General features: G+C 43.4%; 1 protein-coding gene across 1 annotated transcript in view; it reads left to right on the forward strand.

Annotated features, from left to right (window-relative positions):
• The window catches only part of ttc24 (tetratricopeptide repeat domain 24), a gene marked incomplete at its 3' end in the record, with an annotated part of 161,183 nt that extends 144,314 nt beyond the window's left edge, over window positions 1-16,869 (forward strand). Inside the window, exons 10-12 of the mRNA XM_084336601.1 lie at window positions 3,430-3,533; window positions 16,533-16,719; window positions 16,848-16,869. Of these exons, the coding sequence (XP_084192727.1) occupies window positions 3,430-3,533; window positions 16,533-16,719; window positions 16,848-16,869 (313 nt within the window). The remainder of the gene's footprint in view (window positions 1-3,429; window positions 3,534-16,532; window positions 16,720-16,847) is intronic.
• Window positions 16,870-18,490: the final 1,621 nt, after the last annotated feature.

Consider the following 18,490-nt stretch of genomic DNA (forward strand, 5'->3'; position numbering starts at 1 on the left):
TCATCAGTATATGGAGAGGTTGGTCATGCTAACATGGTAGAGGAGGATCATCAGTATATATAGAGGGGTTGGTCATGCTGGTAGAGGAGGATCACCAGTATATGAGAGGTTGGTCATGCTGGTAGAGGAGGATCATCAGTATATGGAGTGGTTGGTCATGCTGGTAGAGGAGGATCATCAGTATATGGAGAGGTTGGTCATGCTGGTAGAGGATCATCAGTATATATAGGTTGGCCATGTTGGTCAAGATGTACTGTAATAGTACTTTGTTTGAACCTTAACAAAACATATTTCACTGGATTTCATGACAAATGTGTAAATTTTTGTTTATGTGGGACAAATTTGTCTTTTCACATTCGTCTTCCACTTTTGGCCATGTTTACACAAAATCTACAATATTTAAGGCATAAAGGCATGGAGACAATCTTTATTACAATATTTTTATTTCCAATATTAACCTAAATCGATCTCGTCCAATGCACTACAAAATGTAAAAAGGGAAAATAGAGATGTGATTTTTCCAGCGTTTTTTTTTGCTTTTTCTGTCCTGAAATTTAACCAAGATGTGTTTGAATCTTAAAAATAACAATTGTACTGAATTCCGTGGGTCAAACTTGTTTGGGAAAATATTTTAATTTGTTTTAATTCTATATGTTGTTAACTTCAAAAGTTATGCTGTTTTCTTTTTCTTCTTTTTCAGGTTTTTGTTCAGGATAGGTGTAATAAAGGGTTAAAAATAAACCCCATGGGACATTATTTCAACCTGTTACCTGTCAGAATCTTAAAATAGACTTCAAGGATTAAGAAAAAACAGGTGGCGAAAAAAAATCCACCCTATGCAAGTGGACCTATGTTTCCATCTAGACCAGGGGTGGGCAATTATTTTTCCCGGGGGGCCGAATGAGCAACTGAAAACATGTTGGAGGGCCGGGCCAAACTCAATTATGCATAATATTATACATTTTATTTCTATATAAAAAGCAGTAAATGGCATTGTTTTGACCCCTGGTAAGAGTGTATGTTATTATTTGGCAATTAAAAAGTGAGGTTAGCTTTCAAAAATATCATTTATTCAAATAGAATTTATTTCCAAAATGATAAACAAAATGTGAAACATTAATAACAAAGAGAATGTATGAAAAAGTGCTATACAAATAAAGTTATTATTTTGAGTTTCATATACTATTGAAACAAGGATTTTCTTAGCTTTCTAAAGACATCACATCATCTTATAGCCAAAATAAACAAGACATGTCACTGAACTGTGTAAAGAAAAGTGTTCCAGTAGCCTTTTTTACTTTACATGCATATATTAAACATTTAATGTTTTCAGAACTGTGCAAAAAAAAGAAGAAAAAAAATATCAAGTGTCCCATTTCACTTGTTATATTTCCACATTTTAGTGTTCTTCAGCTCTTTTTTTCCATTCAGTGTGATAAATCCAGTCTCTGTTGAGCTTTAACAAGTCCATCAAAGTCAGGTTGCATGTCTGAGGCGGAGATGCGAAGCACAGCTGCCAGATGTTCATCAGTGAGAGAGGATCTGTACCTGGACTAGGTAAACGTCATGACTGAGAATGTCTGTTCACATATAGGTGGATCCAAAGAGAACCAACATCTTCTGAGCATGTCTCCTCATGTTTGGAAAGTTCTCCTCCTTGAGAGCAGAGTAGAACTCTAGCAGTGATGCTGACTTAAAGTGCTCTTTCAGTAGTGAATCAGACTGCAGGTCAATGAGTTCAAGCTGAACATCAGTGGGTGCACTATCAACACTGCAGGTAAAGGGAGAGGAAACCAGCTGCATTTCATCCTCAACCTTTTTGAAATCTTGAAAACGCCTTGAAAATCCATCATGCAGTGCTCCCAACATGGATGAGTACCTGTGCCGGTGATCAGCTGATGGTTTGACTTCTTTCAGGGTTTTCATGTGTTTGAGATTGTTGCTGCCTAGTTGCCTTGAAATTAATTGCAACTTTGTCATGAAGGCTTTCACATGGCTATGCATTTCATGAGCAAAAATGCCCTTGCCCTGCAGTTGTGTGTTCAGTAGGGATGGGTACCGTTCACATTTGAACCGATACGGTACCGGTACCTGTGAATCGATACCGGTACCCAACGGTACCTTTTTTCTGTACTTTAGTCTCAAAAAATGTAATCTACCTACCTCAGTTGTGAAAAAAGAAATCCAAACTTCAAATAACCACACTTTCGACCGTTTTCGGCTTGCCCCGACTGCTTTGTTGTTGAATCAAGTCAAATCCTAGGTAACCGTATATTGTGCGTGTGAACGTTGACATGAAAAGAAAAAAGTTTAATATTTAAAAAAAAAAAAAATTATTATCATGTAATCTTTCGCGGGCCGGTCAGAATCATCCCGCGGGCCGTATCCGGCCCGCGGGCCGTACAATGCCCAGGTCTGATCTAGACTATCTAGCTCATAGAATGGACTCCAACGGTCCTTAAAGTTTGAGATTCTCCCCTCTGTTGCAGAGTTTAAGACCTTGATCTCCAAACTTTGTCAATCAAGTTGTACATGTTTTAATGGATTGTTATCCTTGCTTGTCTTATTGTTATGATTTTATATGTTGTGTGATTTTATATGCTGTGTGATTTTATATGCCTTTTTTTTTGTTAACTCTGTATGTACACTCAACGTGACCTCAGTTGCCTTTCGAGTTTAAAAAAAGTTTGAAATATTACTGTATTGTTTGTTGATAATTCAGAAGTATGATATTTAGACATGATCCTCAAAATGAATGGAAGTGAACGAGGATCCTGACACCTGGGAGGAAAGGTGGTGGACTTTAGATAAGCGGTAAGACTGCTGATGTTTGAAAAGTTCTAAAGTGAAATATCCATTTAAAGGACCATAGTGGTCTTTTCATGTGGGTTTCAAGTAATTCTTTTCAAGTCAATCAAGGTGCCCTTCTTTTCTCATTATCTTTTATCGTTACTGAATAATGTGGTAGTTGTTTTCTGCTGATTCATCGCTGCCATAGGCTTCCATCGTCTCTGAAAATGTGTCTTAAACACCACATGAATTGAAGAAAGTCACCACATCTGACTAAAATGCCATGATAACGCCACCAGGGAGGAATGATGGTGTTGACAGCAGATGACAGGGACAGCAGTGGTCACTATCTTACTAGTACTGTAGATTACTTTAGAGAGAGGCAAGACTCCTGATCTTTGTTCTACTGAAGTAAAATATCCCTTTAAGGTTAAAATAATGACAGCGTGCAGCTTTGCAGCCTGGCCAAAAACTGAAGACTCCAATAAAAGGCAGATGAGTGTGTGTGATCTAGCATCCACCAGCTGGCATTTGAAGAAGAAAAGGGGAAAGAAAACATTCAGGTCAACATGTAAATGACACGGCCATTACACCACAAGGCTGATGTTATTTTACCTCATTATTTCCTTCCTCCAATAGGAAAGCAGATATGAAAGTGTTAAGAACTGGGCCAAACCTCCAGAGCAACGGCATAGATTTCAGCCAGTCCCCCAAACACATACCAAATGGACATAGAGCAACAGGTAAGAAGCACTCAGGCCTTTGGTTTTAACATAGTGTTTGATTAGACTTCACTACTGCATTAGATTGTTTAAAAAAATTATTCTCACATCATCTTCTGTGAGAGAAAACACAGTTTTATATATAACAGTTTCTAACTGTAAGTCTGTTGCTAGGGAACAGTTTGGACCCAAGTATATTTCTTGTCAACTATTTCATTAGGAAACATCGCAACAGGAGATAAACTCTGGTCATTTTATAATGTTATTGTTGTCAATTTGAAACCTGTTTTACAGTGTTAAAATTATAATCATAATGAATTATTACAAAAGAATATATATAATAATGAATTATTTCATTTTATTTCTGCAGTACACAAAGATAAATAATAAGGACATCAATGTTCATACAATAATTAAGTAACTATAACTATTAGCTAAGGTATTCCTGATGTGCTTGTTTTTCCTCTAATATCTGATCTATCCGTTTTTACAACATCCATATACTTTCAACGTCGGGGGACTCTGCGCCGGGGGAGTGATGTCTGCTTCTCAATAATTCTGTGGTGTGCCATGAAAAGAGTTTCTGTGGACAACGACCAAGACAGAACACACACAAAAACACAAACACTAGAGCTAGCTAGAGATGACATCAGAGAGCTAGATATGTCATCAGAGAGCTATAGCTAGCTAGAGATGACATCAGAGAGCTAGAGCTAGCTAGAGATGACATCAGAGAGCTAGAGCTAGATAGAGATGACATCAGAGAGCTAGAGATGACATCAGTTTTATTGTTTTATTGCGGATCCCCATTAGTCTACACCAGGGGTTCCCAAACTTTTCAGGCCGCGACCCCCAAATAACGTCACGTCACAAATTACAAATTATTGTTAAAAAACAGGCTAGCATTATGTATGATTAGCAACAACACTGATTTTGATGGATTTTCTGTTTTTTCTGTCAGATTGAAAAAAATACAATCTTTTATTCAACTTCAGCCCTGATCATAACACCACATGTTCATTTTATAATTCTAACCCTTTAAATGCCAGTGTGTGTGATGGCATATATTTGCAATATCAAATGCAAAGTAGATTTTTCTGGGGGGGATTATTACAGGCTAGCATGTGTCAATGATTAGCAACAACAGTTTTTTGTAAGGGTCCCGCCTCCACCAATCACATGCGGCTCCCTTTGTGTGTGTGTGAGAGCAAGAGAGAGAGAGAGAGAGATTTTTATTTTATTTAACCTTTATTTTACCAGGTAGTCACTTGAGATCAAACTTGTGTGAGTTGCAGTGATCTCCTGGTTGTTCCCCACCTAGGTTATCTAACTATTGCGCTGCTGCAACTAGAAACACTGGCCTGGCCTGCTTCTAAGTTCAGTGGCCTGACTGCATAAAAAATAATTATAATAAATACAAATATTATTTTTTTAATTTATTTTTTTTTTAACCATCTGGCGACCCCCCCGCGGCGGCTCGCGACCCCCACTTTGGGAACCCCTGGTCTACACCAAAGTGAGACTACTCTTCCTAGCTAGCTAGAGATGACATCAGAGAGCTAGAGCTAGCTAGAGATGACATCAGAGAGCTAGAGACGACATCAGAGAGCTAGAGCTAGCTAGAGATGACATCAGAGAGCTAGAGCTAACTAGAGATGACATCAGAGAGCTAGAGCTAGCTAGAGATGACATCAGAGATCTAGAGATGACATCGGAGCTAGAGCTAACTAGAGATGACATCAGAGAGCTAGAGCTAGCTAGAGATGACATCAGAGAGCTAGAGCTAGCTAGAGATGACATAAGAGAGCTAGAGCTACTAGAAGCCATGGATGCACTCAGACATACTGACCGCTATGAAAACCAGAGACAAAAAATGCTCTGAACTTCATAAAAGTCAGTCAAAGCTTGCCAAAAGCTTCAACAGTGATTTCCAAGCCCGCTTGGTTAAACTCAAATAACAAAGAAACAGGCTAAGAAACTATGTAAACACCATGATTAGATTAGACCACTGCTACTCGCAATTTAAGGACGGGTACAAGTCACAGGCTCTTAGTCCATTTGGTAAATCTGATCATGACGCCATCTTTCTTATGCAAAAATACAAAGTCTCAAGCGCGTTCCCGTAGTAACGCGAGAAGTGAAGCGTTGGTCTGTGGAATCGGAGAACACGCTGCAAGAGGCACTCGCGTGCACAGACTGGAGCGTGTTCCATGAGAACACAGATAATATAAATGATTAAACTGAAACAGTGCTGGACTTTCTTGGTACTCTGGTAGAAGAAACAATCCCCTCCACCACAATTAGAGTTTTCCCAAACCAAAAGCCCTGGGTAGATAAATGTGTCCGTGAGGCTCTGAAAGTGCGCACCTCAGCCTACAATGCTGGGCTCGTGACAGGCAACATGAACGAGCACAAGGCAGCGAAATACAACGTAAGGAGTACAGTAATAGAGGCAAAAAGGCGATACAGGGATAAGGTGGAACTTCAATTTGAACAGGCTGATTCCAGAGGTATGTGGCAGGGCCTCAAAACGATGACAGATTACAAAGGCACCTCCCCCAAGCTGAACAAGGATCTCCCTGGCGATTGAGCTCAATACCTTCTATGCAAGGTTTGAGGCGTGAATAACAACATCAGCTACAGACCACTGCAATAGAGGGGAGCCACTGCCGGTGGAGACTCAGTGTTCAGGATAACAGAACATGAGGTGAGGAGGACCTTTAAGAAAGTGAATATCAGGAAGGCAGCAGGACCGGACGGTATCCCCGGCCGCATCCTAAAAGTCTGTGCCGACCAACTGGCCCCGGTATTCACTGACATATTCAACCTGTCCTTAGAACAGTCTGTCATCCCCACAAAAAGTCCACCATTATCCCTGTACCCAAAAAAATCCATGCCCGCTTGCCTCAATGACTACCGCCATGTAGCTCTCACCTCCATAGCCACGAAGTGCTTTGAGAAGCTTGTGAAGGGCTACATCGGTTCCTCCCTCCCCAACACCTTGGCCCCCCTGCAATTTGCATATCGCCCCAACATGTCCACGGAGGACGCCATAGCCCATGTGCTGCACACAGCAGTATCACACCTGGACAAGAGGCAGGGGAAATATGTGAGAATGGTATTAATCGACTACAGCTCAGCATTCAATACCATAGTCCCCTCCAAGCTCGTAGTCAAGCTCATGAACAAGCTCATGGACTCTACAGCGGAACAACAACACAATTATCAAGTTTGCTGACGACACAGTTGTGGTGGGCCTGATCTCTGCAAACGACGAGAGGGCCTACCTGGAAGAGGTAGAGGACCTGGCACGGTGGTGTCGGGAGAACAGCCTCTCCCTGAATGTCAACAAAACGAAAGAGATGATTGTGGACTTTAGGAGGTCGGGCCAGGGACTACAGCCCCCTCAGCATCGATGGGGCACCGGTCGAGAGAGTGAACAGTCCGAGGACTTGACATGGCTGACTGCACGTGGACCATTCTATGAAAATCGTCTTTTACTGGAATATTCCACAACGTTGATATTCGTCGGCCTTTTTATGAATCGTTTTCAAATAAACGCTAGATGATCAATATTATACGTGCACGCAAGCACATTCGGGCCACGCACGGATAATCGCCGCGTTGATTTCCTCTTGGACTTTTACAGTGAAACCGAAAGAGCCCATTTCACAAAACAGCTTATAACTTCATCAAAATTAGTCTAATTATCCTAACACTGATAACATAGAGTCCTTACCTGACATCAGATGGTATCCAACTGGTATATTCCAATTCCTGATCACCATTCGAAAAAATCGATAAGTGTATAGATCCAACGCGATACAGTAGAACTCCATGATCAGCGGGGCTCAGAGGCTCCAGGATGAACTGTGGTAACCCCGGCTGGATCAGTGGACTGGAAAATGTGTAGTACCGGATTTTTTTCCCCATCCATTTTCATTGAGTCCATTCCAAAATCCCTTATGTCATCTGAAAGACGATAGGGGGCGCTTTTTTCCACATATGCTCTCCGGCGGTGCTTGTGTATACTCGGGTAGGCTCGCGTGATGCAATATGATTTCAGATCGCTAAAAAAAAATTATAATAATAATTCCAAGAAATCTCGTGAGTGGCTTTCAACCACATAAAAATAAACCTGAGATATCTCGTGTGTGGCAGTTAAAGTGTTAACAATTGTTTGTATTGAGCCGTACTGTATTGTACCCATTCTGCAATCTGCTAATAAAGTTTTGATATGAAGCTACTCTCTAGAAATACTATTAAGCTCCATCATTTGAAGCTACTGTCTAGAAGTACGATTAACCTGTTAAACCCTAGCCCTATTTTCTGAAAATTCATACCTAAGTAAATGGAAGATTGCTCCACTTCTACAAGGTCCATTTGCATGTTCTTGGTATCTAGGGACATCTATGGATCTCATGGAATGTATTCCCAGTGTCAGAAATATTGTGTCTGTTACTACTAGTAACTAGTTACGAGTAAATTGTGATGAAACAAAGGAGAATATAAATTATGATTTTTGCATCTTTGACAGTGAATAACACCATGCTAACAATGACCAGACTTGAAAAACTGCCACTGTTCAGCACCTTCTTGACCTAAGCAAATTAATAAAGGGAAGATGATTAAACAGAATGTTTTGTAGATACAGTACTGAATTCTGCCATCTGGACACATGCAATTTGAAATAGTATTATAGAATATAGAATGCCAGGCATATAAATGACCTCACAGTGGAACCTCACTCCCCAGGTCTATATATCACAGTGGAACCTCACTCCCCAGGTTTATAGAGCTGTCTCCAACAGCACTAAAGCAGTCATTATGCACAGATAGAAATGTGCTTTAATTAGACTAAGCAATGCCAGTATTTCCACACATGCAGGCTTGAATGATTATAAGGAAACAGGTCAGAGACATAATCACTCTCTTATTCAGGTTTATCTGGTTTCATTTAGAACAGATATCAAACATCAAGATGTTCCCTATGTCAAATCATGGCACAATGAAGTATGAAATTTACACCACCATTGCGCTATAACGACGCCGTTACTAGATCTCTAGTAAATAGTGAATATTATTACTAGACTTAAATGGTTAAATAAACGCACATGGTATTATAACAAACGTATGTATTGATTGTTTGTGTATTGCAGTTGGTTTGGGTGTGGTGTAACTGGTGTTTCACAGCAGGCACGCTGGGTTGTTCCACCTTGTCGTTCGTCTGTGAACAAGCAAATAATGCACTTTTATTTAGGACTCATTAGAAGCAACATATGGTAATTGAAGAAGTATAACGTAAGATTCATGCTAAGCAGTAACATTGAAATATGTCTGTGTCACAAAACGTGCCTCTGATTGTCCTCAGTTCCCCGGGGTTCACGCACCTATTATTAGTTCATAACAAATAATAATTAATTAATATTTACACACCCAACTATAAACCTAATAAATACCAATACATATCTTACATCAATATTTATTAGGTTTATAGTTAGGTGTGTAAATATGTATTAAGATGGTATATATATATATTTGAACTATTCATGATATACAGTAAGTAGGTGGGTGGACATCTGTGCTATAATACCCATTTATATGCTATTATTGGAGCAGACACCCTTATATAGCACATCTGTGTGTGAGAGTTTGATGAGAAGTGTTGGCAGATCAATTGTACACTGTGCTATAAAATACATACTAATATTCTAACATGCGCTGATTACGTTTGGGAAACTGGACATTGCTGCAAATTGCCTTTTAATATTAACGTGTTCACCCACGGTGTAAGGAAACCTAATGTACCGACTTGTGAGATTAATTATGCCTCCAAGACAACCGGCATGGTGGAGCTGAGGGATGGTTGCGAGATCCCCCTCGGCCAGTTCTGTCTGGAACGTACCGGTTGCCATGAACCCAATAGTGGTCAAGAGAAATGGCTCTTGGGAATTTAAATCGGCATATTAGCCAGTCATCATCATGAGCCAAGAGATCCTTGTGGTCCTTAAAGACCCTTTCCCTCTTAAAGGAAAACTCCAACATTTTGGGAAATTAGCTTATTTAACATCTTCCCTGGAGTTAGACAAGAAGATACATACCTTTTTTGTCTCTGTGCGTGCATTTAGCTTAGGGAACAGTCACTCCGTTAGCGTAGCTTAGCTTCATCACTGGAAGTGGGGGGGTTTTATAGCCTGACGTTCCCTACAGTGCCCTACAGTCACCAAATACACTCCAAATACAACTCCAAAACGTTCCTGTAAACATGTTGTGACCTGTGTATTTACCATGTGGAGAAATAAAAAATAATTTTGTTTATTTTGTACATTATCTAACGTTAACACGAACCTAAACTAACGTTACAACTAACCTAAAGTTAGTTTAGGTTCATGTTAACATTAGATAATGTAAAAAATAAACGTATTCCGCTGCTATAGACGTCGCTCTTTTATTTTGAAACCCCCCAGAAAGGAAATCATTATATTTGCTTTAGTGACCGTCCGGTTCTGTGTTAGCTCGGGTTAGTTCCTAGCGTGCAGTAGTTAGTAGTATATTATCAATACCAGCCATTGGATTACTGTTTTCTAAATTGAGGAGGCTTTTAATCGTCAAGGTAAGAGGATTTTAAGTCATGGTATCCATAAACTTCAATCGGTTCGGATCCTTTGAATGAATGAGAATGTAAACAAACACGGCTTCCACGTAGAAATCAATGACTGCGTTCAGAGAGGAGTCATTCGGCAAAAAAAAATTCCGACTATATCTGTAATTGTCGAATTCAACAATTTTTTTTCTCCGCGTGGTAAATACTCAGGTCACAACATGTTTACAGGAACGTTTTGGAGTTGTATTTGGAGTGTATTTGGTGACTGTAGGGCACTGTAGGGAACGTCACGCTATAAACCCCCCCCACTTCCAGTGATGAAGCTAAGCTATGCTAACGGAGCGACTGTTCCCTAAGCTAAATGCACGCACAGAGACAAAAAAGGTATGTATCTTCTTGTCTAACTCCAGGGAAGATGTTAAATAAGCTAATTTCCCAAAATGTTGGAGTTTTCCTTTAAATCTCCCATGCGCATAGGCTTCAAATAGTGCCAGTGCATAGGCTACATTGCATGTTGCACGCATCATTGTTACCAGTACCATTCATATAAGGCAGCGAATATCTATTTAACTGCTTCACACCATGTCACAATTATTTGTTTCACACCTATAATCAGCTTGAAATGGCATTTGTTATATTAAGAATGGAGAGATGCTGCAAGACAGATGGCAGAGTTAATGAGAAAAAGGGGGAGGGGGGAGGTTCAGGGCTTGGATTTCCTTTATGATGGGTCTTGGACTTCCTGACGGGCAGACCCCAGGTGGTGAGAGCAGGCAACTGCACCTCCTCATCCATCACCCTCAACATAGGGGCCCCCCAGGGCTGTGTTCTGAGCCCCCTCCTCTACTCCCTGTACACACATGACTGTGTGGCACAGCGGAACAACAACACAATCATCAAATTTGCTGACGACACAGTAGTGGTGGGCCTGATCTCTGCAAACGACAAGAGGGCCTACCTGGAAGAGGTCAAGGTCCTGGCGGGATGGTGTCAAGAGAACAGCCTCTCCCTGAACATCAGCTAAACAAAGGAGATGATTGTGGACTTTAGGAGGTTGGGGGTCAGGGACTACAGCCCCCTCAGCATCGACGGGGCACCGGTTGAGAGAGTGAACAGTTTTAAGTACCTCGGAGTCCACATATCCAAGGACTTGACATGGACCACACACATTGACAGTGTTGTGAAGAAGGCACGGCAACGCCTCTACTTCCTCAGGCGCCTAAGGAAGTTCCAAGTCAGTCAGAAGATCCTTAAGAACTTCTACTCATGTACAATAGAGAGCATCCTGACTGGCAATATCACCTCCTGGTTTGGGAATAGCACCGCACAAGACCGTAGCAGACTACAGAGAGTGGCCCGTTTCTTATATACATAGTTATCCATCCCTCCGAGCAGTTGTTCTAGGTAAATACACTCCTGTATCGTCATGGCCAGAGCCATGTACTCGGCTTCACAAGTTGACAGTGCTACTGTGGGCTGCTTCTTTGTTTTCCATGAAACCAGTGAGCTGTTTGTGTTTAAACTAACACAGTATCCAGTTGTACTCCTTCTATCTGTGGTGTCAGCAGCCCAATCTGCATCACTGTAGGCTTTAAGCCCTAGGCCTTCGCTGTTCTTTCTGAAACAAAGTAGTTTATCTACTGTACCTTTTAGATAACGAAAAACATGTTTTACTGTGATCCAGTGTTCCTCTGTGGGATCAGCGAAATGCTGTGACAACTTACTCACTACAAAACACAGGTCAGGGCGGGTACATGTTGTTAAGTAGATGAGGCTACCCACGGCTTCCCTGTACATTTTTACATCTGTCAGTTTCTGAGCATCCTCTTGGTAATCAAGTTTCTGATCACATGGTGTTAACCTTGTTCTACATTCCTGCATGTCAAAACGTTTCAGGATCTTTTCCACATATCTCTTCTGAGATACTGTTACACAATTTTCCGACTGCTCAAAGTCCATACCTAGGAAATGCTTTAACCTGCCAAGGTCTTTCATTTTGAATCTGGTGGAGAGCATACCTTTCACCTGATCTAGGTTCCTGGTGTTGTCTGCTGCGATGATCAAATCATCCACCCAAATGACGATTATCACTTTCCCTGACTCTTTTGACTCCCTTGAGTAAACACAGGGGTCTACTGGATTCTGTAGGAAGTGATCATTGATGTGTGGAGCATCTCGTTCCAATTTCGCCCAGACTGTTTCAGGCCGTAAATGGATTTTTCTAGCCTGCACACTAGCTTTTCCCCTTTCTTTTCATAACCTTCAGGTTGTTCCATATATATCTCCCTATCTATGGGTGCGTGCAGATAGGCTGTCTTCACATCCATCTGATGTAGAATCAGATTGTCCTCAGCTGCTTTCTGAACCACTACCCTTACACTGGTCAGGTTGGCGATGGGGGAAAATGTTTCACCATAGTCTATCCCCTCCCTCTGGCTGAAACCTTTAGCTACAAATCTCGCTTTGTACTTTTCGTGGCCTTCGATCCCTTCCTTGATTGAGTACACCCATTTTCCTCCCACTGTCTATCTGCCCTCTGGCAATTGTGTGAGAGTAAAAGTGTGGTTGTCCTCTAAGGACCTCATCTCCTCGTCCATTGCTCTCTCCCACTTACTCGACTCTGGGGACACTATGGCTTTCTTAAAGGACTGAGGCACGCCACACACCACTCTGTAGCAGTAGTCAATATCGGCGAGTGTACTGTCATCCTCGTCACTCCCTCTCCGGGCATAATCTATCAGGTATTTTGGGGGTTTGTGTTCCCTTGAGGGATACCTCCCACTGCTTGGGGCACTTGACGTCACCCTCGGGTGCTCCTTGTCATCGCCCTCTGGGGGTGGCTGGCTGTCTGCTTGCACGCCTGTGCTCAGTACGCTAGGCGGGGGTGTCTCTGTCCCCCCATACCTTACCCCGGAGTCCAGCCATGGCTCCTCTGTCTGTGTCTCGATTTCGCACGTTGTCTTGGTGACAAATTTCACTAGTCTGTGCTTTTGCACCTTCCCTTTACCGGGATAGTAGACTAGGAGTGCTGGGCTCCCTCTGTCGTGTCCTACAAAGAATCCGTTTTCACATCTGGACTCAAGCTTGCCTCTGTCCTGCTGGTAAGTATAGCACACTGATCCGAATTTGTGCATTCTGGCTAGATTACATCTTTTCCCAGTCATTGCTGTATATGGGGTGGTGCCCGTGTGTTTATTAAAACACCTGTTTCTGGTGTAAGCAGCTTCTTGTACCGCATAATGCCACAGGCTCTTCGGTATGTTACTATCATCTAGCTTACACCTGGCCATTTCAAAAAGGGTGCGCCATTCCCTCTCTGCTACCCCGTTCTGGTGTGGGGAGTAGGGACATGACGTCTTGTGTCTGATCCTGTTCTTTATTAGCAGTGATTGGAACTCTCTGTTCGTGAACTCGGTCCCGTTGTCTGATCTCAAACATTTTACTTCCCCATAGGGGGCTACATCGGCAAGGAACTTTTCCGTGGCTTGGAGCGCATCACTCTTTGCTTTGAGGAAATAGACTAACACTACGCCTGTACCCACATCTGTAAAGGACTGTACGTAGGTAAAGCCACCTATGGACTCGTTCCTTACTGGACGGCTAGGTCGGTGTTAACTAGCTCCAGCGGTCTCTTTACTTTCTCCGTGGGGCCCCTGTTCCTTGTTTGAGTAAACTTCCCTCTTATGCAAACTTCACATTCTTTGTCAGGTCTATGCCTCTCACCTTTAATGTGCATACCGTCTGTCACTGCTTGTAGCTTTAGCAAATCCTCGTGATTACAATGACCCATAATTTCATGCCACGTCTGGATGTCATGGCTAACATTACATTTGTCATTATTATTGCACTCCGTTTGTAAGTAATACATTCTCCCATATGTGTCGATATTAAACCGCGTACCATCACGTTCTACAAGAACATCTTTACCTTCACTGAAGAACACTTCGGCGCCGTTAGCAGTAGCAGATTTGACTGAGAATAGTTCTTGTGGGAACGAGGGTATATATAAAGCATTATTTAATGTCACTGTACACCGGCGTCCCTTACTGTCTATAAGGCGTACCTGTGCGTCTCCTCTCCCTTGCGCCAACCCATAGGTGCGCTTCCCGTCTGCCAGCTCCATGCTGTGAATCCGGCTCGAAGGATTTATCGAAGATGATGCACCTGTATCTACGATCAACCCCCTCCTCGGGAGCTGCCGGTGCTGTGTTGGCCGGGTGACGCCTGTAGTCCGCGCCCCGAAGACGAAATCCTCTCGTCCCGCCGCTCTTCGTGCGTCATCTCGACCCGTCACACGATCTCTGTTGCCGCCATCTTGTCTGTAGTCGCCATCTCGTCCACAGTCGCCATCTTGGCCGCGGCCGCAATCTCGTCCAGCGCCGCCATCTTGTTTGTAGTCGCGGTCTCGTCTGTCGCCGCCATCTTGTCCATGTGCGCCGCCTCGTCTCTGGCCGACATCTTGCCCATGTGCGTATCGGGCGCTCTGGTCTCGTTTCTTTCGGCACTCTTTGTCTGTGTGCCCCGATGATCTGCAGAAGTTGCACCAGACTGTCCTGTTGCAGTTATCTCTCCGATGCCCGTTCTCTCCGCATCGCCAACACGTCAGCTCCGTCGTGGGCCTGGCCCTTTCTTTCTGTGTCGCTCGGGCTTTCAGTGCTATCCCCCCCGCTTCCGCGACGTCTGGGTGGATATCCTCTGAAGCCTCAAAGTTCCGCAGCTTGGCTTTGAACTGCCCCAATGTCATGTCCGTTGAACCATGGGTAACCAGTAACGCGAACGGCCTGTATAACTCCGGCAGTCCTCTCATCACCATTGCCATCATTAGCCCCTCTCCTGGTGCCTCTCCTGCACTCTTGAGCACCGTCATGATCTGCCCAGCTCGGATGATGTATTCTGTCATAGTCTCTGTGTGCCCCTTCTTCAGGGCCGTTAACGTTACGTAGAGGGACACTACTCGGGGCCTTCCCCGTCCGATGTAATGCTCCCTCAACACTCCCAGGCTTTCTCTGCCTTTGTCCTTCGTGTCGCGAAATATTAGTCCCAAGCTCGTATCGTCGATCAGCGGCGCCAACTCACAGTATGTGTCCGCGTTTAGTTTGTCGTCTTGTGCTTGGTCCTCCGCCGTCAGTGGCCCCGCGGGGGCCGCCAGGATCACCGCCTTGAGTCCCGCGCTGTGCATGCAACATAGCATGCGCTCTTCCCAGAGCTCATATCCTTCCGCGTTCCCGTTAAATGTGGGCCACTTGCTTCTTCCCTTGGTCGCCATCCTCTTTCTTGTTGGTAGGTGGTTGGTGTAGCTTAAGCTCCGTTGGCCTAGTATCTAGCCACGCGGTACTCCCGGTGCTGCTCTGGCCTACACGTCAGCTAAGCAAACTACCTTTAGTATTTCACCCCTGCGAGATCTGGGCCCATAACCTGTTAACAGATTTGGCAATGGGGCGACAATAATGTATACAAGAGGCATGGTATTCTATCTTTGGCCTTGCTCTGCTGGCAGCGGTTTATTCATCATGTAGTCTCATAATACAGCAGCACATATGATCTCCTCTCCGAGAGGGGCAGAAGTGAGAAGAAGGAACAGTAGGAGGGAACCAAGGTTTATATAGTCCCAACCTGGTGTAGACAGTAGACGCTCCGTCTACAGCGCCCTCCAGTGGACACAGATATACATGCAGTCATGAGGGCAGTAGAGAGCAATTACAGTCAGTTACAACCATACATACACCCTCTATATTCAACACTACTATTTATGCATAATAATCATCTGTTCTGTGCGCACGCAAGGTAACATGTATGTGCACGCAAGAGAGCGCACGTGCACGTGGCGTCATTTAAACAGAGTACAGGCACTTCTGATATTACGACTGCACCCCTGTCTCCCGGCACCTTCCATCCTCTCTGCGCCATGTCCCTCGTCGCCTCCTGCACGTTGTTGGGACCTGATTCCTTTCTTTTTCTGAATTTTCTTTATTTCTACATAGCTCCGACGCTTCATTGCCACCTCCGTTGGATTTTTCAATGTTACATTGTATGCTCTGCATTGCTTCTAATCCAATCTGCGTGGTGGCCTGGTTAGCCTCTATGTTAGCTTGTAAGCTAGTTTGTATGTTAGCCTGTAGCTTCTCTGCACTGACATTCAGCGTCCCGCTAGCTTGTTCTACCTGTTGCCTCGTGTTGAGTCTTTTCCATCGGTGTATTTACTTCATCTGGGGTTGCTTTTCTTTCATTTGTCCTCGTGTGCATTCTTCCTTCTTTCTTTTGTCCTCCAATCTTATTTTTTTTTATATTCATTGACCGGGAGCTCTTTCATGTGGCTGCTCACCTGAATGTCGCAAACTGGAAGTCCAGGATTAGAGTCTTATCTGTGCAATGTTTGACCAAACTGAAACAACGGGAACTGTTGTGTTTGTGTGTAGGTGGAGCTGGCTCTGTGGAGTTCCGTGAGGACCAGAGGAGGCTGGAGGAAGTGGTAGGAGCCCCAGGGCCAGATGGAGAACGGGTGCCCAGGAACGTATCGCAGAAAGCAGCTGATTCTCAGTCAACACTGAGAGGAGCATCTTCTGAGCAGGCTGGCTATCTGACCCGGCTGCCAGGGGCTAACAGGTACCATAGGAACACACACACACACATGTGCATGTCTGTATGCAACCAAAATTATTAATGATGTTAACTTCTTTCATGAAAATAACTTGCGGATGCCCAGCATCATTGGATTGCTTGCTGGTCTTCAGGTTAGGGCTCCAGGACAGTTGAGTCAGTATTTGTGAACACTCACCACTGTATCCTAAAGCTAGAAATCAGAGAGAGATCACTCCAATCGTGATGCCACTGGGATGTGAAATCTGGGGCTGCTCCATAGACAATGAATGGGGCTTTTACCGTATGAGGCCATACAATGTTTATATACTACATACTACGCACATACACACACATACACACAGGGCATCTACTATAATCACACCCTAATGAAAATTCACATCAACTCGGGGTACTTGAATTACCCCTATCCTTCACTTGCATTCAAGATCATTGATTGATCATTGTTCATGTCACAGCTTTGCAGTAGCTCCTCTCGAGATTCTTCCCAATCAAGGTGTGGCGCAATTACGCTGTGGATTGTCTCGATTAAACTGACGGAGAGGAGAAGGGGGAGAAAATAATGAAAAAGAAAACGGGAGAATAATCTGCTGGTTATAGATCTGTTGTACTGGCCACCAGAGAGAGACACACACGCACACAAAGTCAAATCGGACAAGAATGACCTTGTCCTGTTCTGTTCATCATCTATCACACACGCACACACGCACACACGCACGCACGCACGCACGCACGCACGCACGCACACACACACACACACACACACACACACACACACACACACACACACACACACACACACACACACACACACACACACACACACACACACACACACACACACACACACACACACACACACACACACACACACACACACACACACACACACACACACACACACACACACACACACACACACACACACACACACACACACATATTTGCCAACACATCCACTAAGTCTCAATGCATATTTGCATAGCGGTCCACAGTGTGTATCACAGACAAGCTGTAGGTCCTGTGTGGTTTGAGTCAGCAGGGTGAAGACCTACACGGTTAAGGTGCTTATTTTCTACAGCGTGCAGCACAGATACAGCTACTGCTGTGGGATGTTAATGCAGACAGGGCATCGAAGAATATACTACTAGAATATACTACTAACCCTATCAGAATATACTACTAACCCTATCAGAGAATATACTGCTAACCCTATCATAGAATATACTACTAACCCTATCATAGAATATACTACTAACCCTATCAGAATATACTGTACTACTAACCCTATCAGAGAATATACTACTAACCCTATCAGAGAATATACTGCTAACTATCAGAGAATATACTACTAACCCTATCAGAGAATATACTACTAACCCTATCAGAGAATATACTACTAACCATATCAGAATATACTACTAACCCTATCAGAGAATATAATGCTAACCCTATCAGAGAATATACTGCTAACCCTATCAGAGAATATACTACTAACCCTATCAGAGAATATAGTAACCCTATCAGAATATACTGCTAACCCTATCAGAAAATATTCTACTAACCATATCAGAATATACTACTAACCCTATCAGAGAATATAATGCTAACCCTATCAGAGAATATACTGCTAACCCTATCAGAGAATATTGTAGCGGCCTCTGCCTGGGTCCGCTTCTAGTGGTAGTCGGGGACGTGATTCCGTACGCGCTCCATCCAAATAATAGTCTCCACACCTTGAGTTCCGTTATCAGATACCACAGATATCCGATTTATT

This window comes from Notolepis coatsorum (genome assembly GCF_963971535.1).
Source record: "Notolepis coatsorum genome assembly, chromosome: 19".
Classification (NCBI taxonomy): Eukaryota; Metazoa; Chordata; class Actinopteri; order Aulopiformes; family Paralepididae; genus Notolepis; species Notolepis coatsorum.